The sequence below is a fragment of the Anomaloglossus baeobatrachus genome, chromosome 3 (genome assembly GCF_048569485.1).
Source record: "Anomaloglossus baeobatrachus isolate aAnoBae1 chromosome 3, aAnoBae1.hap1, whole genome shotgun sequence".
Lineage (NCBI taxonomy): Eukaryota > Metazoa > Chordata > Amphibia > Anura > Aromobatidae > Anomaloglossus > Anomaloglossus baeobatrachus.
Window position 1 is genome coordinate 566670409 of NC_134355.1, and position 25188 is coordinate 566695596.

At 46.6% G+C, this 25188-nt stretch overlaps 1 protein-coding gene across 2 annotated transcripts in view; it reads right to left on the bottom strand.

Annotated features, from left to right (window-relative positions):
• The window catches only part of LOC142296861 (glypican-5-like), a 435368-nt gene that overhangs the window by 233048 nt on the left and 177132 nt on the right, over positions 1–25188 (bottom strand). For both annotated transcript variants that reach the window (XM_075340927.1, XM_075340926.1), the window contains one exon: positions 15459–15584. In XM_075340927.1, coding sequence (XP_075197042.1) covers positions 15459–15584 — 126 coding nt within the window. The remainder of the gene's footprint in view (positions 1–15458; positions 15585–25188) is intronic.

Consider the following 25188-nt stretch of genomic DNA (forward strand, 5'->3'; position numbering starts at 1 on the left):
GCCAACATGATGATGTCATAATATCACTAAAAAGGGACCATTTCTTGGTGGGTCCAATGCACGTAATGATATCATAGTGGGTTGACTTCACTAAAGGGAACGGGTCACAGAGGTAGTGATGCTATGATCGGTTATGGCAGTGTGACTGTCTGACATACCTTTAAAGTCTACAAAGGGTTTCCACTTATAGACTTCTTGATTCTATTGGCCAGATAAAATCAGATAGTACTCACCCTCCCCGAGTCCTCTAATTATACTTTATTCTGAAAATTTTAGCATTGATTCTCATTGTAGTTATGGTTTCTGATGTAGATCGATAATTACACTCACATTAACACTGCAATACAACTCAGTATGTCAATAAATATCAATTAAGCTCATTCAACTACATGAATAGATTCCTCCTCTTAATAAAATTAAGAGTTTGTGTAGGGAGATGGATATTTGTCACGTTCCCCCTTGAAGACACCGGTGGCATTATGTTTGTATAAGTGTAAAGTGTATTGTGTATTATGTCATGCGTTACTGTGTGGTATGCAGCATATAATGTGAGTTGCGAAGTGATACAATGTAATGTTTACTTGTATAATGTTTTGCACTGTGCTGCGAGGGAGCTATGTTCTGCCCAGCAACAGACAATGAGTAGGGTAAGATAGAGTTAAAATTTGGGATTGGCCCTTAGTAGGAGGGGCGAGTGCAAAGACAGTGTGAAGTTTTCTATTAGAGCGTCAGATAGGGCCCAGAGTGTGACAGAGACAGACCTCAGGTCTGAATAGTCTGCAGAGCCACAAGACGTGGGTATTCCTGGAGCGAGGGGGGACAGATACAGAGGATAGCAGGATCTTGAGGAAAGAGTCACCGAGTTAGGCCTCTTTCACACGTACGTGCCTTCGGTACGTGTTTGGCAGTTTTCTCATGTACCGGAGACACGTACACACGTAGACCTATGTATTCCTATGGTTTTGGACACACGTAAGTATTTTCTTACGGAACGTGTGTCCGTTCCGTACTTACGTGTGTCCGTGTGTTTCTCACGGCAACATGTCCGTTTTCTCTCCAGGATCACGGGTGTCACAAGGAACGCAAACGTGTCACACGTAATGCAAACGGACCACACGAATGTGTTCCGTGTGACAGGCACCGGAGAAAAGACGTGTCTATGAGGAAAAAAAACAAAACTTTACTCACTTTCTCCAGCCCTGCAGTCTCTGCCGCTGCTGTCACTTGCTGCTGACCGCCGCTCATTATGCTCATTGCATATTCACTTCACTGCGGCCGGAAGCAGCAGCAGCGAGGAGTCGGTAGGACCGGAGACCGAAGATCAACACCACAGACAGCGACGCCAGGGACAGGTGAGTAGAAAGTGCACGTTCCCCGTGTGTTATCACGGATAACACACGGAGAACACACGTAGCCCAAAAACACGGCTCATGGAGGGCAAAACGCACCTTTGACACGTCCGTGAAAAACGTGCTTGGTTTTTCACGAATGTGTGAAAGAGGCCTGAAAGAGGGTTCTATGGGAATTAGGTGAAAGGACTGTACAGAGGAAGGAGTGACGGAGTGAGATTGGTACTAATACAGGATGGAACAGACTGTGAAATGAAGTGAGTGCTCTGGCGGGATTTCCCCAAGCTTCTGGGAGCTTCAAACTATGTCTGACCATATTGGTAACAAAGGGAAAAGACGCAGAACCGCGGGAGGAAAATGTGACTTTCATGGACTGTACGGTGGTGCTAAGCGGAGTAGTGTTGGTATATGGAGGACTAGTGGAGGCTGGAGCAAGTGGAGTGAAGAAAATGTATTTAGAGATGCTTAATGATAAAGAAACATATGAAAAGACTTGTGCCCGATATCTAGTGGACACTATCGATGTCAAGTTTCTGTTTAGTAAACCTCGTTTTAAAAGACCTTGTGGTCTCTTTTGATGAATTGATTAAGATCAGGTCCTGGCCAGCCAAATACAAAACCACACACCCAGGCAGGACCTCCATCTTCATGCAGCGTGCCGGTGTATCACAGATGACTACCTCACCCACGACTGCAGCCATGCTACATTCCTGACTTGGTACATCAATTCTCTGAGCTGTGAAGAAGGTAATACAAACAATCTTTTGGGGAAGGAATTCTTGACCTTGCTGTTGTAGATAAAATTGACAGCTATTTCTGACATATGGTAACCACACAGCTATACCTGACCTCAGGACTGCTGGTATATCTTCAGAGATGAGCCAGATTACAGTGATAAATATGTGATGTGACATGGACCGGTGTCATAAAGGCCGGGATGTAATCATATGCCATGTTCACACTAAAGCTTTAACTCTTACATCTATTATGCAACTAAGGATTCAAACAGACAGGATCTCTATATGAGACACAAAAGGAAGATTAATCTCATCATTGCTTTCCTTTTGAAGTTTAAGCTCTGAGCACCTGATACTGAAATCACAAGGAATATAAGTAATGGAATCCTGATAATCAGAGGCGTAGTAAAAGAGGGTGAAAAATAGCAGCTAAAACCATGCCTTAGTGATAAAGTGGCTCAGAATTTGCATTAGGGCCCAATCACACCTCTGCTGATAACAAATACATTTCCAAGTAGAGGTAAACAGTTAATGGATTGACACAGGAGTTTATATATTTATCATTGGGATCGAGGGTTGGGGAACCTATTCTGATTCTACTGCTGCTCAGGAAGAGAGCTCTTCTCAATCTTGGTAGGCAGTCGTCAATTGTTAAAAATATACAATCCAGCAAAATGCAAAGATATCTATAAAAACAAAATCAGAATGGTCCATTATGTCTCTATTTGTACAAAATGGCTATATAGAAGAATGATGTTGGCGAAACCTTTCCAAAATCCAATGGAAGTCTACTGAGGCTGGAAGTACTCAGCCACTTGTCTTGTGATAAAGATAGCACTGTAAAACATGTCTACATTCTACAATACTACATTGCAGCATAATGCAAGAGAATTGATATCATTGGTATTGGCAAGATACTGGGAAGGTGACAACCTAGATGCAAAAGGATAGAGCCAGATGAACTGAAACGGTACCGTTTAGATTGCAATTTGCTGCAATGCAGAAGCAGCATACAGCTATCTTTCACTACACGACCAAGTCTTTGTGTAGCCCCAGTGTAAAACAAACATGTGAATTCTCAATCTAGTATCTTAACTGCTTACTATCACGGAGTATAAAATGACTAAATAGGGACACCTATACTGGCCCTCAGACTGGGGTCCTTGCGCTGTCCCTTATCACAGAGGTACGCTTGGTGGTAGCGAGGTCTGAGCCCCTAGTGTCACCCTGACTCCTGTCCAAGCCCTGTTCTTACTTCCCCTATCCCCCACCCCTCGCTCCCACACCGCAACAAACCCCACAAAATTACAGGGACAAGGGGAAAAAAACAAAAGTTTTACACACTGCACACAAACACAAAGGAGAGACTATACGAGCACAGGAGGAAATAAAGTATAAGGAAGGAAGTAAATGCACAACAGGGAAACTTCTACACCACTTAAACAGCAAACTACTGGTCACCAACAATAGGTTCGCCACAAAGACCGGAAGAGCAGGAGCATAAGCTGAAGCTCTTATCGGCAGCAACAAACTGACTCCCAAATCTTAAATAGGGAGGAGACAGCGGAATAGGAATTAGCAACCTGAGTCTCAAGGAGCCACACACCACTCTACAGGAATTAACTCCTGCAGAACTGGAAAGCACTGGAAAAGACTCAGCTGATGCCCGGCTGAGACTGAGCAACTAGGAGAGATCAGGTTGCCTGTCGGACTCTGCAATGTGAACACAGTCCGCTGCCGCCGTGAGTGTGGACCAGAACCGTATGACACTTACTTCATGCAAAAATAAACAGACTTTAAAAATATTTTCTTTAACTTGGACATTTTAAGAGAGAAAGGAACATGATAATTAAAAATATTGGACGTAGACTTATAGGTCAACTACCAATAGGTTATATTAAAGACACTTGTTTTCTTTCTGGATGATAGCATTGCCTTAAGGGAGATATTATTATTACAATATATTTTTTTATTTGTTGTGGGGTCGTCATGAACTATAAAGATAGCATGAATAGTGCTGTCTCTAATGCTGACAGTACCTGCAATACAATATGACAATGGATCTACTCCTCAGTGCTCCTTCTTCCTTCTGGGACGTCACGTCACAGATCAGGGGGCAGGCCTGCTCCTGGCTTATAACATCTCCTTCTCTGCAGTCCGAGATCAAGGGACATGTCTTGTATAGATGTGGATCGTAGCGTGTTTTTGCATGTTCTTTATATCATGTCCAAGAAATGTTATCAGGGTTAAAGGCTCTCTTCTGTTTGCAAAGCTTGAAAAAGAGAAAATTGCCCAAAACCATTGAAGGAACCCCAGAATACTATGGTTCTACACTTTTGTTTTTAGATACAGCATGACACATGCGCACAGCAATGTGAGGCAATTAAGAGCCCCTTTTTTAAAGTTATTTTGAAAGTTTCCTCTGGTGCCTTGGACCACTTTATTTTTTCTTAGAAATCCCAACAGTCAATCAAAGTAAGATGTCTCCTCCCTCCGCTGCGCTCCCTGAGCAGTGCCCTGCTTGTCTGTACAGGGTGAAATATAATCTGATGTCAGCAAGTAAATGTTTTTTGTCCATCAGGAATGGATCAGACAGACCAGAGTCTTTACCATAATTTATGGCCTATAAAGTTACAAGCTTTTCCTCTTCCATGGAGTTTAAAGGGAACCTCACAGCTGATTGATGGTAGCCAGCTACAGAGCTACCGGCAACATGAATCGGAGTCTCGGTAACTTATTTTAGGCAAGTACATTTTATTGCAACATTTCAGAAAAGATATTAAGATGTAAAAACCATCCAGGGATAATATGTTTCAGTTGTCCAACAGGCAACCCCCGGTGGCTTTTGTCCAACGTGTCCCCCTTCAGTGACAGATCACTCCCTACTAAAGATGAATAGATCAGACAAACTTCAAACTCATCTGTTAGTGTGGATTTCTCCGGGAAATTCGATGTTCAGAGTAGTTATTCTGTGCATATATAATGTCCCTTATTATGCACTTTTCAGACCCCAGAGTATAATAAATATAATAGGTAAGAAATTAAATGAAAAAGAAATGGAAAAAAAGTGTACTCACCTACTGCTCACGTCTCCGTCCTCTGATTCTCACAGTCACCCAACTGCTTCTCTTTGCATCTTCTGATGATCCCCATTGCAATCACTGATATTCCCGGGCCTCTCACACTGAGCCAGTACTTTTGTCTTTGGTGAGGCCTGGAAGGGTTCTGTACAAGCGTGCAAAAGATCACGATATAATGATGTCACAACATGCGCTGTCACCAAGGTACCATCCCAAGACTCATCCTGAAAGTCCGGGGCTAAGTTTGAGAGGCCCAGGAACTTCAGTAACTGCAGCAGGGATCAGAAGATGGGATGAGGACCAGTTGGATAGTGGTGAGAAGTGGAGGGGCTGGAGAAGTGAGTATATTTTTTTTAACCTTTTGATGGCCCTTTACGCATTACAAAAAATCCGCAATTTGGCAAATGTGGATTTTTGTGAAATTCTAGTGGCATTCAATTCCACTCTAATTTATTAGCTCATCTCTATTCCCTACTTGTGTGAATAGGGAAAAACCTGTCACTCAAGGTTAGCAGGTCAGGTAGAAGACACCAGGGACTAGCCTCTTGGTCTAGACACCTAAGCAGCAGGGTACCCAGCCAGCTTTTAAATGTATGTTATGAGAGGTAGTAGACCTGTGTTTCGGCGTATAGCCTTAGGCGGGCTTTGCACACTACGATATCGCAGGTGCGATGTTGGTGGGGTCAAATCGAAAGTGACGCACATCCGGCGTCGCTGTCGACATCGTAGGGTGTAAAGCCTTTTACATACGATTAACGAGCGCAAAAGTGTCGTTATCATATGATCGGTGTAGGGTCCGACATTTCCATAATCTCGCTGCTGCGACGGTACGATGTTGTTCCTCGTTCCTGCGGCAGCACACATCGCTGTTTGTGAAGCCGCTGGAGCGAGGAACATCTCCTACCTGCGTCCCGGCCGGCTATGCGGAAGGAAGGAGGTGGGCGGGATGTTTACGTCCCGCTCATCTCCGCCCCTCTGCTTCTATTGGCTGCCTGCCGTGTGACGTCGCTATGACGCCGCACGACCCGCCCCCTTAGTAAGGAGGTGGTTCGCCGGCCAGAGCGACGTCGCAGGGCAGGTGAGTGCATGTGAAGCTGGCGTAGCGATAATGTTACTCCAGCAATCACAAGATATCGTACCTGCGACGGGGGCGGGGACTATCGCTGCAGCGTCGGTAACACATTGTTACCAATGTCGCAGCGTGCAAAGCCCACCTTAGTTATGGTCCCCAATTGAGTTTTAACTTTTTACAATAAATGGTAAGTTTTATTATTATTTTTTATTATTATTATAGCGCCATTCATTCCATGGTGATTTACATGTGAAAATACAGGGGAAGGGGGCATACATAGACAAGTACAATAAAATGAACAATACAAGGCACAGACTTGTACAGGAGGAGAAGACCCTGCCCACGAGGGCTCACCTTAAGACTCTGAAGAACTTTTTCTTTTCTGGACATATTTTATCTGGTTACAATTACTATTGGAGCTACTGTGACTGGTCCTTTTGTGGATTCCAGCAGGAATTGAGCCTGCTTATCCAGATTGCTGAGCTGACCCACCCTTTTCTTTATATATACTGATATATTCTTTTTTTGTGTGTGTGTTCTTAACGTGCACAAATGAGCGACTCGTTTATAACTCAAATTCATCATCATTGGGAATTTTTCCCCAAAGTTGAATTCACACTGAATATAATGCTCTAAGGTCTCCTATGATTGTGTCTAAAACCTTTCAAGTTCTCTAGCGCAAATAGCACTAGCAATGTCAAAGTGACCTTCACATACTGTATATGGCTATGGATAAATGGATGGTAACCGTTCTTGACTGTTTTGTCACACTATCTTTGCAGTATATTCAAAGGGTTGATTTTTTTAACAAACTTTTTCTCCCTATTCCTAGCGCAAAGCTGTGAGCTGTGGGATCGCCACAGATGAGATTAACACAGAACCTTCCTTTTATTCCATATATCCAATCGCTCACCTGCTCATGATACCCTCCTCTTAAAAACATCTCCAGAATCCGACCTTTTCTCACCTATGAAAGTGCAAAAACCCTTATTATCGCTCTTATTCATTCTCGTCTGCACTATTGCAACTTTCTACTGATCAGACTTGCTCTAACCAAACCGTCTCCTCTCCAGTCTGTCCTAAATGTGGCAGTCAGTGCCATATTTCTATCCAGCTACTGCACAGATGCCTCTACTGTGTGCAAGTAAGTCATTGCACTACTTGCCGATTCGCTACAGAATACAATACAAACTTATTGAGGCAGTATTCCAAAATCTTACTTCACACTTTTTGTTAAGTATTTCATTCCACATGTGTTAACCCTAGAACGCGCAAGCAATTCAATCTACCATAGAAAACAAATGACCTAGCAGGCCTGCGAGGCCCCAGGTATGCGTTCTAGGGTTAATTCATAGTTTTGATGCCTTCAACATGAATCTATAATTTTCAGAGTCATGAAAATAAAGAAAACTCTTTGAATGAGAAGGTGTGTCCAAACTTTTGGTCTGTACTGTACATCCCTGAGAAGTCCGTGTTCGGGGTCCGTGCACGGACACTAAGGGGCACTTTGCACAACAAGACATCGCAAGCCGATGCTTGCGATGCCAAGCGCGATAGTCCCCGCCCCGTCGCAGCTGCGATATCATGGTGATAGCTGGTGTAGCGAACATTATCGCTACGCCAGCTTCACATGCACTCACCTGCCCTGCGACGTTGCTCCTTATTAAGGGGGCGGGTCGTGCGGCGTCATAGCGACGTCACACGGCAGGCGGCCAATAGAAACGGAGGGGCGGAGATGAGCGGGACGTAAACATCCCTCCAACCTCCTTCCTTCCGCATAGCTGGCGTGAGCCGCAGGACGCAGGTAGGAGATGTTCCTCGCTCCTGCGGCTTCACACACAGCGATGTGTGATGCCGCTGGAACGAGGAACAACATCGTATTCAAATTATGGAAATGACAGATGCTACACCGATAATACGATTACGACGATTTTGCGCTCATTAATCGTATCAAAAAGGCTTTACACACTACGATATCGCCTGCGACGCCGGATGTGCGTCACTTTCAATTTGACCCCACCAACATCGCATCTGCGATGTCGTAGTGTGCAAAGTGCCCCTAAGTATTCAGGTTCGCACATCACTATTTGTAAGCAATACACTATCACACAAATATTTTGTAATGTAGCCAGCATTGACTTGACATATCTGATGGATGTCTACAGATTTGTGGTCTTCAGCCTTTCATTCACAGAAGGTCAACAATATTGTGGTATTTGCCACTGCTTGAGGATAGATAGCTGGATGATGTATAAGAAGTAATTCTTAGTAGGAAGTATAACCATGCAGCTCAAACCAATGACAGTGCACCAACTGGATGAACACAATCAGGTCCCTCAAGTAGGTCTTTTTGCGCAAGAAATGATCCATACAGTGGCATGCAAAAGTTTGGGTACCTTTGGTCAAAATTACTGTTATTGTGAACAGTTAAGCAAATTCATGATGATATGATCTCTAAAAGGCATACAGTTAAAGATGACACATTTCCTTTTGTATTTTAGACAAAAAAAAATATTATTTTCATCTTTTACATTTTTAAATTAAAAAATAAAGGAAAATGGTCCAATGCAAAAGTTTGGGCACCGTGGATGGTTAGCACCTAGTAGTTCACAGCAGGGGTTGGGGTGCTTGGGGGGGTGTGCATGATCCAATTGTACAACTCATAACCCCACTTATGACAAGCACCAGCTGCCATCTCCTATCCCAGTAATGGAAAATCCTGTGTTCACTGGAGACAAATTTCACCCATGTACTGAGAATGTTGAGAAGGAAAGATCAGTCCAGGACAAGGAAGAAGGAAGAAGATTTTTATGAAATGTTACAAAGTTGCTTATTTTCATGTGCACTATTGATTTAAAGGGGTTGTCCAGTCTAAATCAACAAGTCTGTAGTTATGTGACTCTATGTGACTGTAGACTTGTGGATCTTCACATCGCACACGCTGTGTGTTGAGGATTCACCGATGTCAGAGCTGGGAACGGAGAACACAAGGCCGCATGCATACAAGAGTCAAGAGTGTTAAGTGAGACCACTCCCATCTAGTTGGCTGGGAGTGCGCTTATCGCATACTCGCAGCCATGTGACCGCTGTTTCCAGCTCTGACACCGAAGAACCCTCGCAGAGCACAGTGAATGTGATGTGAGGATTCACAAGTCTGCAGTCACATAGAGCGACACTAAAGGGTGCTTTACACGCTGTGAAATCGCTAGCGATAGCTAGCAATGTCGTGCGCGATAGCACCCGCCCACGTCGCTGTTTCGTCATGTGGGTGATCGCTGCCGTAGGGAACAATATCGCTACAGCAGCATCTCATGCACATACCTGCTTAGGGACGTCGCTGGAGACACTGAACAATCTCTCCTTTAAGGGGGAGGTTCATTCGGTGTCACTGCGGCGTCACTAAGCGGCTGCCCAATAGCAGAGGAGGGGCGGAGATGAGCGGCTGGAACATTCCGCCCACCTCCTTCCTCATTGCCGGTGGACGTAGGTAAGGATATGTTCGTCGTTCCTGCGGTGTCACACATAGCGATGTGTGATGCCGCAGGAACCACGAACAACCAGCGGCATGCACCACCAACGATATTATGAAAAGGAGCGACGTGTCAACGATCAACGATTTTTGATGTTTTTGCAATCGTTGATGGTCGCTCCTAGGTGTCACACGCTGCGATGTCGCTAACGACGCCGGATGTGCGTCACTAATGACGTGACCCCGACGATATATCGTTAGCAATGTCGCAGCGTGTAAAGCACCCTATAGGGTGACTCCAGACTTGTGGATCCGGACCGGACAACCCCTTAAAGAAACAGAAATGACTCTAAGCCTCTGGAAACGCGCTCAGCGTCTGCACAGCTGACAGCCATGTGGTACTGGGCATTACTTTGGATTGCAAATAAAATCTAACAGAGGACGTCTGCTTGCTTATAAAAACCTCCGCACTATAAAAGTAAAGCCTTTCTTTGTTCTCACATGTGGTCTATAGCATTCCTCCCAGAATTAATTATATAAGCAGCTCTGATAAAACCATGGCACAGGGAAGGTGGAAGTACTTAGACTTCAATCACCTCCTAATGGTCTAAGTTAAGGAAGGAATTTCGCTTTACGTATTATAGTATGAATCCTTAAAAAACTGAATACTTTACTCAGTATAAGGCCGGGGTCAGACGAGCACATCAAAAATCATCTGAGTTTCACGCAGAAAACTAGGACAATTTTCCTCTACATTGTCACTATATGCCATATGTGTGACGTTTACCACCTGACATCCGTATTTTGCATCCGTTTGGCATATGATTTAATACATGAACAATTTAAAATGTACATGATCAAATACAGATTGTTGTATGTATACCCTCTTTCACTGTAAAGCGCCATGGAATAAATGGCGCTATAAAAATAAATAATAATCATAATAATAATACAGTTCCCCATGTTAATACGGCAATGTGTCTGTAAACATCAGGTGCAATACTGATGATCTGTATGGGATCCGATTTTTTTTTTTGCGCACCCATAGATTTGCTACAATTTTCCTCACACGGACTATAGGTCATCTGTCAACTAAACAGCCACATTGAGTAATATTAGTCAGCACACTGTCCGATTTTTACTCAGACAGCAGACGCCCGTATTATATACTTATTTAAACAAGCGCTAAACAATGAAGAAATCACCATAGACTAGTTGCATGTGCAATTTTATCCACAAGGGAGTCACTCTTCTTCACAGACTGTGACTTTGGCTAGAGTCACACTTGCATGTAACGCATGCGAGGATCGCATTGCCCTGGCCGACGGCTCTCTTGACAGGAACATGTCAGCTGCATAGAAATACATGAAGCTGACATACACTTTAGGCTGGACTCATACGAGCGTATGGCATCCGATGCTCTCGCATCAGATGTGATATGCCAATGACCCCTGACTCAGGTTCTGCTATGAGTATGAGCCAAGTGTCATGCAACTGTGACCTGATCCTGCAATTGGGTCACAGCTGTGAAGCTGAGGGCGGGCACTGCGGAGGAGAGGGAAGGGTTAATCCCCCCATCTCCTCCATTGTCAGCCTGTGCGTATATCACACTGCACTGGGATAACATCCGAGTGTAGTCCGATGTATCTCTCGTATCCATTCACTTGAATGGGTGCGAGGGATATGGCTCTCGCAGAAAATCGCAGCATGTTGCGACTTTTCCCGCATCCAGAATCTGGATCCGAGAAAAGCTGACCAACTGCTCTCCCTCATTGATTAACATTGGTCAGAGTGCAATGCAAGATTCTCTCGCATTGCACTCGCCCATTTTTCACGCTCGTGTGAGCGTACCCTTACAGGAGAACCGGTGGCCAGTCTGGGTAGTGCCATGCCATCCTCATGTGAGTCACAAGCAAATGTGACTCTAGCCCTTTTACCGTGACAGATTGCACAGCCAAAGATCTGCATCACAGAGTAATGCGGGTGAAGACTAGGCTGGGTCACTCTAGCAGTTGTAATGTGCTGCAACTTACTGTAGAAGCCGTTGTCATAAAGCCTCAGCCTTATCGAGCATCACAGCTGATCTAGGATGAGGCTTTCCCAGATAAAACTCAGACTGAGAACAAATGGTTCCAATCCTCTGGACCTTCACAGTTTTAGAACAGATGTTTTTTTATTTCTTACTTACTATTTGTTGTCTATATTGCCTGATATACTGCAGGGGTGGTCGGTCTCTTAGGATAGGAGCTTGCACTCCAATACATCTTATAAGCACTACTCTAAAGGGTGCTTTACACAAGACGAGCTATCATGCGATGCATCGTCGGGGTCACGGTTTTCATGACGCACATCCGGCATCGTTCACGATGTCGTCTCGTATGACACCTCCGAGCGACGCAGTATCGCTCACAAATCGTGAGTTGTGTACTCGTCGCTCAGTTTTAAAAAATTGTTTAATTAAAATGTCGCCGGTTGTTCATCGTACCCGGGGTAGCACACATCGCTCCGTGTGACACCCCGGGGACGATGAACACAGCTTACCTGCGTCCCGCGGCTCCCAGTGGCTATGCGCAAGGAAGGAGGTGGGCAGGATGTTTACGTCCCGCTCATCTACGCCCCTCCGCTTCTATTGGCCGGCGGCTGTTTGACGTCGCTGTGACGCCGAGCGTCCCTCTCACTTTAGGAAGAGGATGTTCGCCGCCCACAGGGAGGTCGCTCAGCAGGTAAGTGCGTGTGATGTAGGTTTCACGACTTTGTGCGACACGGACAGCGATTTGCCCGGGACACACAAACGATGGGGGCGGGTACGATTGATCGTGAAATCGCACGATCGGTCGACTCGTGTAAAGCAGGCATAATTCTGACTGGATTTCCAGGTTTGACCACCTCCAGTGCACCTGAGCTGCTCCTTTGCTAGCAGCATCAGAGAGTGAAGAGTTTGGGACATTTTGCTCACATGCTGTGGAAAATATCGGTGGTAGAATCAGCTGAAATTCAATCTCTGGGGTGGATTTTAAATTTCCACTATTTCACTTTATGTTGTAGGGGAAGAGGAAGGGAACTGTAGTGCCACCTATTAGAGGTAGCAATCCTAAAAGTTAATATCAACCTACATGACTTAGGATGAGAAGCTAAACCAGAAACTCCATTTGCAGACACATGTTGTGCATCTTTTACCCTTCATCGGTGCAAAGCAGGATAACTGGTTGGCTGGGTGAGTGGGCTTAGCATGGCCTATAAGTCTTGGTGCCACAAGGAGAAACTTTACCACTTAGACCATCCTGCACAACATACGGCCTGCAGCCTACCAAAGGGTTTCTTGTGGCCTGCGGACAACCGGTAGACTCAGTTCCCTTCTTGCTGTACTCAAGATGGTGGTGGAGCAGCGGAGACTACTCATAATTTCCTTGCTAGTAGCATGTCCAATCATCCATGAAGTATAGATTGTGTGGGATGTTAAATGTAGATGAGTGGGCATGTTAGCAGCAAGAATATTTTGAGAAGAAAGGATATATGCCATAGAAACAGGATCATCTTAAAAATATTTATATTATTATTAGTAAACAATAGAATTAAAGTAGTAAGACTTGCCTATGAGGAAGCAACATTTGTGGCAATACGGATACGGTTTTCTCACCATCCACCCATTATATTCACCATGGGTCCCTGTCTCTGAGTACCACTTCGGACATTTCATTTGCAAGGAAAGCATGGATATTTTTTTTATTTTTTCAAGCTTTATCCCTTAGTATTTCATTTACTACATCTAAGTGTTTCTTACTGCAGATGTGTCACCCACCGCTCCCCAGGACATCTATCCACTTGCAGGGACGCCGCAGGGACCCACCCGGATGGTACTTCTGGCGACAGGTCAGTCAGGTTTTCTTTATATGGAGTCGTGACACTACTCTCGGTTTGCGGTCAGGGTTATGGGTGACCGCCACTGCAGTTTAACGAGCACCTGGCACTTATGGTGTCTGCAGTCTGATGGTAGGGCCTCCCGAGAGTGAGGCCGGCCCCAGGGGCTCGGGTGTAAGTGTGTAGAACCACAGGTCGCAAAAGAACTCACACACAGTCCAAGATGTCTTTCAACTTGTTTACTCATATTCAGCTGTTTTTGTGAGGTAACCCGGGCGATGCTGAGACAAACCAGGTGGAACTGATGACCATGCTGATGTAGGGGTGACTGCCGGCTCGCCTTCCTAGCACTTCTTGTTTCGGACAACCCCTGACTTAAAGTACCGTGGGATTCGTCCAGGGAAGTCGCAGCTGCCTTTTCTCCCCTTTCTGGCCTGTTTGCTCGCAGCGTGGACCAAGGTGGATAGCTTCAGGCTCAATCCTCCTTATGGGCCCCCTTGTTGCTGCTGATGCTCGGACTCTGTGTTGGTTGGTGTGGGACTTGTTGTCCACCCCACCGGCAGGTTTAGCAGACCACTAAATGGATGTCTGGCTCTAGAGACCTGTTCCCCATGCGTGCCTAGCCCTCCAGAAGTCTCCATACACGACCAGCTGAATCCTCTTCCTCAGCGTCTTTCTGTCTAACTTCTGGTGACCGTTCTCCCCCGCCAACAGCCACTACACTCGCAGGGTCTGACTAGTGTGTCCGCTCTCCTGCGTCTCCACTTCAGACTGGCTTCCTCCAGCTCCTCTTTCTGACTGCCACTGCACACTAGCTTCCAGCTTCTCCACTGCACCACTAGCTGAAATGTGGAGGCCACACCCCCTCCTGGGTCTGCCCAGGGGTCCCCTCTAAGGTGTGTGAGACCTGGTCACTATGTGTCTGTGTGTACACACCCTATTTCAGCCTTTAGGATTACCTGTTTGCACTCACCCAGCATGGGTGCAGTACTCAGTGGTGCCTGACCAGGTCAGGGGCGCCACACAGACCTTAGCCATGTAGTCACTTGGGACAAGGCATTGTATTGGAACTTATGGTTATTTTTTGTACCTTGTTGTATTCTGTGACTATAGGTGGTGTCAGCAGCCATTGGGGCATTGACATTATTATATTAGGCTGAAATATAATTGCAAGCGTCTCTGGATTTAACTATTATGTCTCATTATCTATCACTATTTTTGTGTAATTTTGTGCAGGTACACCCTTCGCACACGGATTTGGATGGTGTTAATCAGAGTTCTATTATGTATACTCTTCATTTCAGCCTTATGCTTTTTAATTTTTTTAGAGTTATGCTTTTGGCTCATAAAATATAAATATTTTAAGGTGATTCTGTTTCTATAACATATTTCTTTTCTTCTTAAAATATTCTATTATATTATATACGGGATGCCCTTGGTGATCCATCTCTGGGCGGTGCCCTCTTTTTCTCTTTTACCCATATTAGCAGCAAAAAGACGATGCTTAGTCCTCCAGCACCACCCTCTCGACAGGGAGGAGCTCCATGCAATTGTTTGCAAAGTCTTTTCTCTTGCTCATACCAAAGCTACATGAGCACATCCGTTTTTCTCGTCCATGTGCGTGGCTGGTTTGTAGCCACTGGAGCAGAGCCGCAGACCCCTGCAAACCTCCTCCTAACTGCTGATATCACTGGCACCTATTCTGATTAGTAGCCTTGTGTGACTTCATGGATGTTTCCGGCCTTGATGATGATATCACACAAGCGTACAAATCAGAATAGGCTTTGGGTATGTTGGCAGGTAGGAGGACGTTTGCAGGGCTCTCATGTGATGGCCACAGACTTCTGGCATTGAAGCTTGACCATGGTCCTGAGAATCATTTTGAGGTCTTACCTCTCCACCACATCTTCTCCATTCCAGCATGTTGAACCATCTCTTACTGCCTGGTCCCCATCACACAGTCGTTCTGCCAATGTAGTATAAAATGTTCTTGATGGCTTCATGTATTTGATAAATTCACTGAAACAAAGAAAGATTGATCAATGAGGCGTAGTCATAAGTCACTGCTCGTAAGGTGAAGAGGACACAACACATGCCGAACATCTGTAATGTGCCAACACCATACTTGTATACTCAGCAGTGTGCACTTTTCTATTTTGCACAATTTGCATTTTGTCATGTTCTATTTTTGCTGTGGTAATAAAATTGGATCTGAGAATATAAACATGAAAGCAGAAAAAAATACAAAGGCATAGCAGTGAAAAAAACATGAGCCAAGCAAGCAGTAAGGCTTCATGCACAAAACACACAGTAAAGATGTGGCGCCCCTGAGGCTTCAGTCGCCACAGAGTATTGTACCCAATTTTGGGTGTAATGCTAACCTGGATCCTGAGGAGGTCAGTACTGATTTCACCACTTACACACGCAAATACACAGCAGGTTGCCCCTGTCTCCACTGGGAACTGGGCTAGGGTTGGGTAACAAAGGGGTCGCCTACAGAGTGGTATTTATACGATACCCTCACACAGGGGTTCCAGTCCCACTAGCTTAGGACCTGGAGGGGGGGAGGCACAGCCAGCAGGGGGAGTCAGGAGCCAACACAACAGTAAGGGAGTTCTCCAGCAGGAAAGGAAAATAGCAGATGTGTCTCACGGGTGCTCCGGTGGGAGAGGAGAGTTCACATGGTTGCCTTGGGGAGAGTGCATCTGCTCCCCTCGGAACCGGCGCCACTCAGTGCGGCAGGACCCTAGGAAAGATCATACTCTTCATTGGGTTTCCAGAATCTGCCAGGACGGGGAAGTTTCAAGCTTTCCTGACAACACAGTGCCCTAAAGCACAGTGCCAGAGAGGATCTGGGGCATTGGACAGCACAAGACCCCATAGCAGAACCGCGGCAACTGCAAATAAGGACAAGAGTACTACTCGTGACAACCGGGGTCCCCAAGTAGCTTCAAGCCACGGGGATCCACTGCACAGGCGCTACAAAGAGGGAACTCACTGAACACCACACCGGACTTACGTCTAAAAAGATTTGGGTTCGACGGAGCCCATCACAGCAAGTGACCGGTATTACACGGGTGAGCACCACAGCACAGCACGAAGAGTGAGTAAACAACCTGGAACCGCAGCCATAGACTCTGTCTCTTGATTACCGGCACCAGCGCTCCGCACCTTGGCGCCCGCCATAACTATCCCTCTCATCATCCTCCCCAGGGCCCGCTCCACCTGTGGGGAGCGATACCATCCATAGCTGCTACCACCATCTGCCCCGGAGGATAGCGACAGCAGCGGCGGCCAATTCCCTGGCCGCATACCACAGGTGGCGTCATGACATTCATCCTACTACTACCCCCATCATCCTTCCCCAGCCATCTTCTGTACGCCTCGGGGCAACGAAGCCGGGCTAGGCTGCCCGTGACGACGACCGTAGACGGCCCGGCGACAAGTAGGTTATCCGCCTGCCCCATGGGGCGCTACAAAGACACACAGTAAACCTGCTTTATGTACTCTGTGCCTCCATACTGCAAAATATTATGGAGAGAATAGATAAGATGGAGCATTGAATTTGATAACACAAATGCCGAATCAGGGCCTTTGTCTATTTCTTAAAGAGGACAAGTCACTTGCTTAAAACAATTGTGTTCCATAGCACATGCATGTTCATGTGTTCCGCACAGAGACAAGTCCATTTTTCTCCGGCAGCGGTGATCCGTGTGACATGTACCGGAGAACACACGTGTCTGTGAAATGAAATTATTTTCTATACTCACCTGTCTCCAGCGCGGCTGTCTTTTCTTTCAGGGCCTACTCATTACGCTCATTGCATATTCACTACACAACGGACCTGGAAACAAGTGTGACCACAGAGCTGGAGACATCAGCACCACGGACAGCAGCGCCGGGGACAGGTGAGTATAAAGTTCCTACTCTCCATGTGCTATCACAGGTAGCACAGAAAGAACACAGGTGTGCCAAAATCACAGCACATGGAGGGTCATACGCACCTTCAACACATCAGTGAAAAACGTGTGTGTTTTTTTTTACTGGTGTATGAAATAGGCCTAAAAGAGAGAGATGAAAGCACACACCCCAGAGAAGACCATGAAATAGTGCCCAGTTGCAATACAAGCAAAAATTCCATTTACTGTGCTCTAAAATAACAAATATGAATGAAGTGGCACAGAGCAAAATAGAAAAAAGGGGCAGAATCAGGGGAGGTCAGGAATTTTTAAAAGATTTTTCACTGCGGAAGTGACAGCTCAAATTTGAGTCACCTTTATTTATCGTGTGGTATTTGTTCACATTTTCTGCGCAACTCAGGGGTTATACAAGTATAAAATACAAGTACACAAAATATGTAAAGGACACTCTCAGGTGCAATATGCACCCAGAACCACGAGCAGTTCTGGGCGCATATTGCTAATCCCTGCCTAACCGTCCCTGTATACACTAGCATAGATAAAGAGAACTTTAGTCTAGTCTAGTCTCCCGGTACCTACCTGCACGCAACCTCAGATCCTCACAAGATCTCCTTCTCTGCTCCTCTCTTATCTCCTCTTCCCACAGTCGCGTACAAGATTTCTCCCGTGCATCCCCCATACTCTGGAATGCTCTACCTCAGCACATCAGACTCTCACCTACCGTGGAAAGCTTCAAGAGGAACCTCAAGACACACCTCTTCCAACAAGCCTACAACCTACAATAGCCCTCAGTCCAGTAGACCACTATGCAACCAGCTCTGTCCTCACCTATTGTACCATCACCCATTCCCTGTAGACTGTGAGCCCTCGCGGGCAGGGTCCTCTCTCCTCCTATACCAGTCTCTTTTGTACTGTTAATGATTGTTGTACGTATAGCCTCTTTCACTTGTAAAGCGCCATGGAATAAATGGCGCTATAATAATAAAAAATAATAATAATAACTTTAGAAAGAGTATTTCTAAAGATCCTTTATGATATGCTAATGAGCTTAGGGACTAGCCACAAGGGCGTTAGTTCCCTTGCCTAGTCGGCCCACTTAGCATGTAAGCACGCTCTCATGGGCATACTAACATGCTAATAAATGTGCAGCATCGGAGGCATGGTTGATCTCACCTCTACTGCCACCACTGGTTTTCGGCTCAGTGTGCATGATCAGAAGTCCCGGAACTTCTGGACATGCGCACTACACCAGTTTGAAGCCGGGACGCGTACACACAGCTTCATAGTACGAATGACTAGAAGTCTGGGACTTCTGATCATGTGCACTGAGCCGAAATCCAGCGTTGGACACGGCTGCAGTAGAGAGAGGTGGGATCACCATGCCTCTGATGCTGCGTAATCATTAGCATGTTAGCATACCCACAGAGGCGTACGAACATGCTAAGGGGGTGACTAGCCAAGGGATGTAATGCCCTTGCGACTAGTTACTACGCTCATTAGCATATCATAACGGCTCTTTAGAAATAATTTTTCTAAAGATCCCTTTATCTATGCTAGGGTATACATGTATACCCCTGAGGAAGCCACTCATGGTGGTGTAAAGCGTGGGGCATGTGGGCGGTTACACCACCTCTGATTCATGCTACTCTGGTAATTATTAGCAGGCTTTCTTTATTTTGCACCAAATATGACTGCAGGATTGTATTTTTGACTATGTATAGTGCAAACCAATGGTTTTTGTTAGCCTGTTCATGCTTTATATACTAACATCTGAGGTCTCATGGTGTATACATGCTGCATTATGGAGGGACTCTTTTTTTGAGTCTCCTCCTTTTTAATTGTGTCTTAAAGTGTGTACAAATAAACTTTTTCACGTTTTGCATATGACTGCTTGGACTCTTGTTTTTCTAGATTGGTACATTTAGTGAAGCTGAGCTCCACATACCCATTATAAATTCTGTTTTTTGCTTCTGTGTTTATGGGTGGTGGCACGTTTCCTATTAACCCTATGGTGGTGCCGTCCTTACTAATGTCGTTTCTCAGGGTATACAGGGACGGTTAGGCAGGGATTATCAATATACACCCAGAACTGCTCGTGATTCTGGGTGCACATTGCTGCTGACAGGTTCCTGACAGGAAAACCTTTCTTACTGAAGTGATAGACTAAACTTGATGGACTTATATCTTACTTTAACCTTAAAATATATGAAACTATCAAAGTTATATCAGGAACATTTATAGTGTCATGGATAGTATGTATATACTTTTCATATGGTAGGAGGCCATAGAAGCTTATGTGGCGCCCCTTCTGCTTCAGGAGCCACAGGGTACTGCGCCTCACTCGAGGTGCAGTATTCATCTCCGATAAGGAGGAGGTCGTCACCGGTAACCACCACCAAAACACCCATCCAACAACATAACACGGGAGCTCCTCCACTGGGAAGGGGCTAGGGTAGCCATCATGAGGTATGGGATCTCTTGCCCACTAGTTCAGGAATCCGGGAGGCGGAGCTTTTACTCAGGGAAGTTAAGAGTCAACTCACACACAACAGGCAGTTAGCATCGGACGGCGTCCCAGTCAGGTCGGACTCTGGAACAGACAAGCAAGAAAGGACACAGATAGTTCGGGACACATGGTCTGGAGCAGGAGGCTCAACCCGGGTTCTTAGGAAAGAAAGGGGGATCCCAGGGTTCGCGGGGAGTGCGGAAGGCACCCGTGACACGTTCTACGGCCCAGGAGCTGGGGTGGAGGGAAACCGTTAAAAGGAGACGCAGAGGGAACCACCGGCCATGACCTCCAAAGTATCCGGGATCGGCTGGAGCCCATCACAACGTTGCCCAGCACTCCAAAGGCAGTGTGCTTCCAGTGAGTAAAAGAACTTAAACTTCACCCTCTATGTCGTCCCACCACTGCCAGCGCTCACATCCTCGCGCCCCTCCGCCATAGGTGACTACTGCTCCCAACATCCTCCCTTAGGCCTAGCTCTGTCTGTGAAGAGCTGCAACACCCGAGCTGCATCACCATCTGCCCCAGAAGAGAGAGACATCCCGCAGCAGCGGCTTATAACTGACCGCACACCACAGGTGGAGTCATGAATAATTACTCCCATAATCCCCATCCCCATCTTTATTGACACCGCCGGGGTCACGGAACCGGGGCAAGCCACTGTGACAACCCAAAAGGACACCGGCCTGGTGACGAGTACTCCCCAGGACCCCGCGGGCGCATCAACTTACAGTGGGTAAAATAAAGACTCCTAAACATTAAAGTCACAACGCCAAGAAGGAGAAGATGAAGAATTGTAGAAATCACAGGATCGATAGATGTGTTAATTAGGTACAAATGATGAAAAAATGGAAATCAAAATTTCAAAATATATTGATCTAGGGTTTGTTCGCACGCTTTTTTTCCTGTGTTGTTGTCACAGAACCCCCCCCCCCCCGTTATACACCACTAGCAAACTGAATTTCCTTGCAGATTTAATCCTTCTAAGCCTTTATTCAAATCTCAGCTATTTCTTTCAGCGTTATTGCAATGTTTTTGACGGATTCAAATGAATAGGAAAAAACACAAGTAAAAGCAAATAAAAAATGTAGCTGCTATGAATGAGGATATTACTGGTTATTTGAGGAATGTTGTGCCAGGCTGAATGTACTTGGACAGCAAATCATCAAGATCCGCTGCTGGCAGCTCCCTTTGCAATTGCCGACCAATGACATAACAAATGTATTGTATGGGAGACGTGTGGAGACCATGGGAGCGCCTTTACCCACACAGGATGATCACCGTAGCACAAGCAACATGTGGCAGTTTTTTCATCATTTGCAGATCATTACATGTCTGAGATACTGTGTTTTCCATGATTACACGTCTTTTTCTTCTTGGTGTACAAGTTATTGGCCATCAGTTCAGGGGATGCCAGCAAAAAAATCCCACTAAGGCCTGCATCACATGTGCGTATAAAACACCTCCGTGGAAAACCAGTAGCGGAGTCATGAGCCGTCAATGAGTTATCCATGTGTCATCCATCTTTTCACAGATGGCTAAAGAAATAAAAATCTTTCAAAGCTTCTCCTATACTTTCAATATTAAACACATACAGCAAACAGACAGCACACGGATCATACACTGACGACATCCATGAGCTGTTTGTGGTTTTCACGGACCCATAGACTTGTATTGGCCCTTGTCATACGTGATGCCGGAAAAAAATGGACATGTCTCCATGTGGTTTATAAAGACACATGGTCCATTCAAAAACATGGACGTGAGCAGCACCATAAGTTATAATGAATATGTGTGGTATTCGTGAAAAAAAAAAAGGGGCCTAAAACAGTAGTATATTGCCCGATCTGCAAATATAGCAGACCTTATCAGTTGTACCAGCAGAGGGCAGCACTAGGCCAAGCTTTCAAGCTCAGCACTGCAAAGTGCTCCATCTGACATACAATAAAGCTGTATCTATGTGATCAGACAAATATTTCTGTCATTTATTTCTTTATTATTTTACTCACTTATATAGCGCTATTAATTCCACAGCGCTTAACATATGTGATCATTACACATCTAAAACTAGAAAACACCCCTTTAATCGTCATAACACTAAAGCGTATTCCATTCTACACGACAGACCATTGTAATCTAAAGGGACAGAGAATGGATGTAATTCACATTTTCTACATTATTATACCCGGGTGAATTTATTGTTCTCTTATTTTTTTTACACAAATATTTTTCTCCTTTTTTAAAAAACAAACAAAAAAAATAAATAGACCGGGTGTTATGGGAGGACTGACGGATTAGGATAAAGGTGGTGAATATCCCAATCGCCAGTCGGGGTCCACCATGCTGCAAGATGGTAAAGGAGCTGCTGGCAGCCCGTAGGTTAGGCAGATAATACAAAGCTGGTGGCTCCGAAATAATATGAACCTGATCCAAGTTAGACGTCATTTGGACCAGGACTATTGTGAACCCTGTTCACACCACAGGGTCCACACACCCCAGACAGGAGGTCCCCTTGCTAACACCACAGGGGTCCTGTGGTACACTGTCCGTGTGTGTAGGGGGCACACTGGGACAGTAGGCGCAGCATCCGCAGTCCAGTTAACTCCACTGGGCTGCTATAACAGGACTGGAACAATAGGAGGGAAGCGCGGCATCTGCCCCTAACGTGCAGAGTTATGAATCTTGGCGTGACAGACACCGGACGCTTAACCCTACCTACCGCTTCCAGAACTAGTGGCTATAGGCCGCAATGTGGCTCTATGCATATGTGTGAGCATGTGCATCTGAAGACTGCGCACCATGGTGCGGTCTCCAGGCCCTTTTAACACCTAGAGTCCGCCCCAAACCCAGTGTGAGCCACAATGGCGCCTCTAGGGGCCAATAGTGTGACGCCCTGGCCCATCAGGTCGTCACAAGGGTGCCATGCAATCTACCCTTCTGCATGGTACCCACTCCTCCTTGGTTACGGGTCTTGTCAATTTGGTGTTGCTACCAACAGGTGTACGTAAATCCTGAGGAACACTCTGTACCACACCCACCAAACACCCATTGGGCAGCCTGAGGGGAATAGGGCCGCCCAGATGGAGGGATGGAAGAGGAAGGGCAGAAGTGTCAGTTAGAGAGTAGAAGTTGAGCAGTGGTGACAGGACAGGTCACGCTGTGGTGCCAGACGTTGGGGGTAGTGCAAGGAGCACGGTGCTGCTACAGAGAGCAGGCCGGCTGCCTTGTGCTACAACCGGGCAGGGACCAGGGCACGATGGGGTACGCGGACCCTAGGCTGCGAAGTAGCTTCATGCAGCCCAGTAATTCACCTGACGGGAACGGAATCTTAAGGAACCGTTCCCCACCTGCTCCAGAATCGGGGTACTACGCAACGAGGGGGATAAGACTTACCACAACCGTCCAGAAAATGCCAAGCGTGAACCCTGAGAGCAAGCTCACCCTGCTAGCCACGAAGGTGAGCGGGACCCGAAACGCTTCAAGTGTAAGGGATCCACACGTAGGACACACAGTGCCAAGGGACAAGGCTTCAGGTCAACTTGCAACACCAAAAGGGCACGGACCCAGCATGCTCGCCCAAGGAAAACAGGATACTCAAGAGTTTGGTTTACCTGGTGTCAGCGTCAGTGACTTTGGACTGTGTGAGTACACGTTATCCCTTTGCACCAGACGGGTTCCCCACTCCATCTATCTCCGGACCCCGGGACATCACTCCCCCTGCCCACGGAGGGGTTAAGAACTCGAGCTGCTACACACCAGCGTCCCCGGGCTCCCCCCAAACCGGCAGCAGTGGTCCCTCACGTTACCACACACCGTGGGTAGCGTCACGAACATTATCCCAAAACCACAAATCCCCCCTTTTATTTCCAAGGTAGCCGCACGACGACGCCTCGGATCCGGAGACCCCTCGAGGCACTGCGGAGTTGGGTAGGAGCTGCCCGTCGGCTGTCACAGGGATGGCACAATAGCGGAGTGCCACATCATCAGTGACGTCACCAGCGGCCTATCCGGAACCGCCACGTCACTGATAACACAATGGCACCAAACACCCTACTTGTCATCGTCTGATGACCAAAGATGGGGTACCAAGTCATAGGGGCGGGCCTCCGCGAACCAGATCGGAGTGGCCACATCATCAGGACACCTGACGCTATACAGCCTATCAGGGCCTGCCACCTCACAGACATGCCCAGTGAAGTCCTTACCAGACTTAACCTCCGATGCACTAAGTATCTGAGCATTTTCAGTAGCCTGAACTGAGGACTTAGGGGTACTTTGCACACTACGACATCGCAGAAGTGATGTCAGTGGGGTCAAATCGAAAGTGACGCACACCCGGCGTAGCTGTCGACATCGCAGTATGTGCATCCTTTTACATACGATTAACGAGCGCAAAAGCGTCGTTATTGTATGATCGGTGTAGGGTCCGACATTTCCATAATTTCGCAACAGCGACGGTACGATGTTGTTCCTCGTTCCAGCAGGCAGCACACATCGCTGTGTGTGAATCCGTAGGAGCGAGGAACATCACCTTAACTACGTCCACCGGCTATGCGGAAGGAAGGAGGTGGGTGGGATGTTTACGTCCCGCTCATCTCCGCCCTTCCGCTCCTATTGGCCGCCTGCCGTGTGACGTCGCTGTGACGCCGCACGACCCGCCCCCTTAGGAAGGAGGCGGTTCGCCGGCCAGAGCGACGTCACAGGGCAGGTAAGTGCATGTGAAGCTGCCGTAGCGATAATGTTCGCTACGGCAGCAATCACAAGATATCGCTGCTGCGACGGGGGCGGGGACTATCGCACTCGGCATCGCAGCATCAGCTTGCGATGTCGTAGTGTGCAAAGTACCCCTTAGCCTCAGAAATCGTACTAACAGGCTGAGCATGCTCACCAGGCGAAACACTGGACATCGGCTCTGGCTGGGGCAAATCAGTATGCGCCCTTCCCGCTTTTCCACACTTAGAAGTGGAGGAAGATGTAGCCAGCTGGACGACCTAAGGCACGGCCAAAAATGGCGGCTGGCGCCTGGGCATAGCAGGAACCACAGCAGGCTGCTTGCGGCTACGGTGGCGCCGATTTGTAACACCGGGTTTATGTAAACTCTATCCAAAAGTGGACATATTGGTTGTATCCCCCGACCCATGGCAGTATGGGGACAAGGCTTAAATGCCCGGATTTAGGTCAATGACATGTAGGTTGG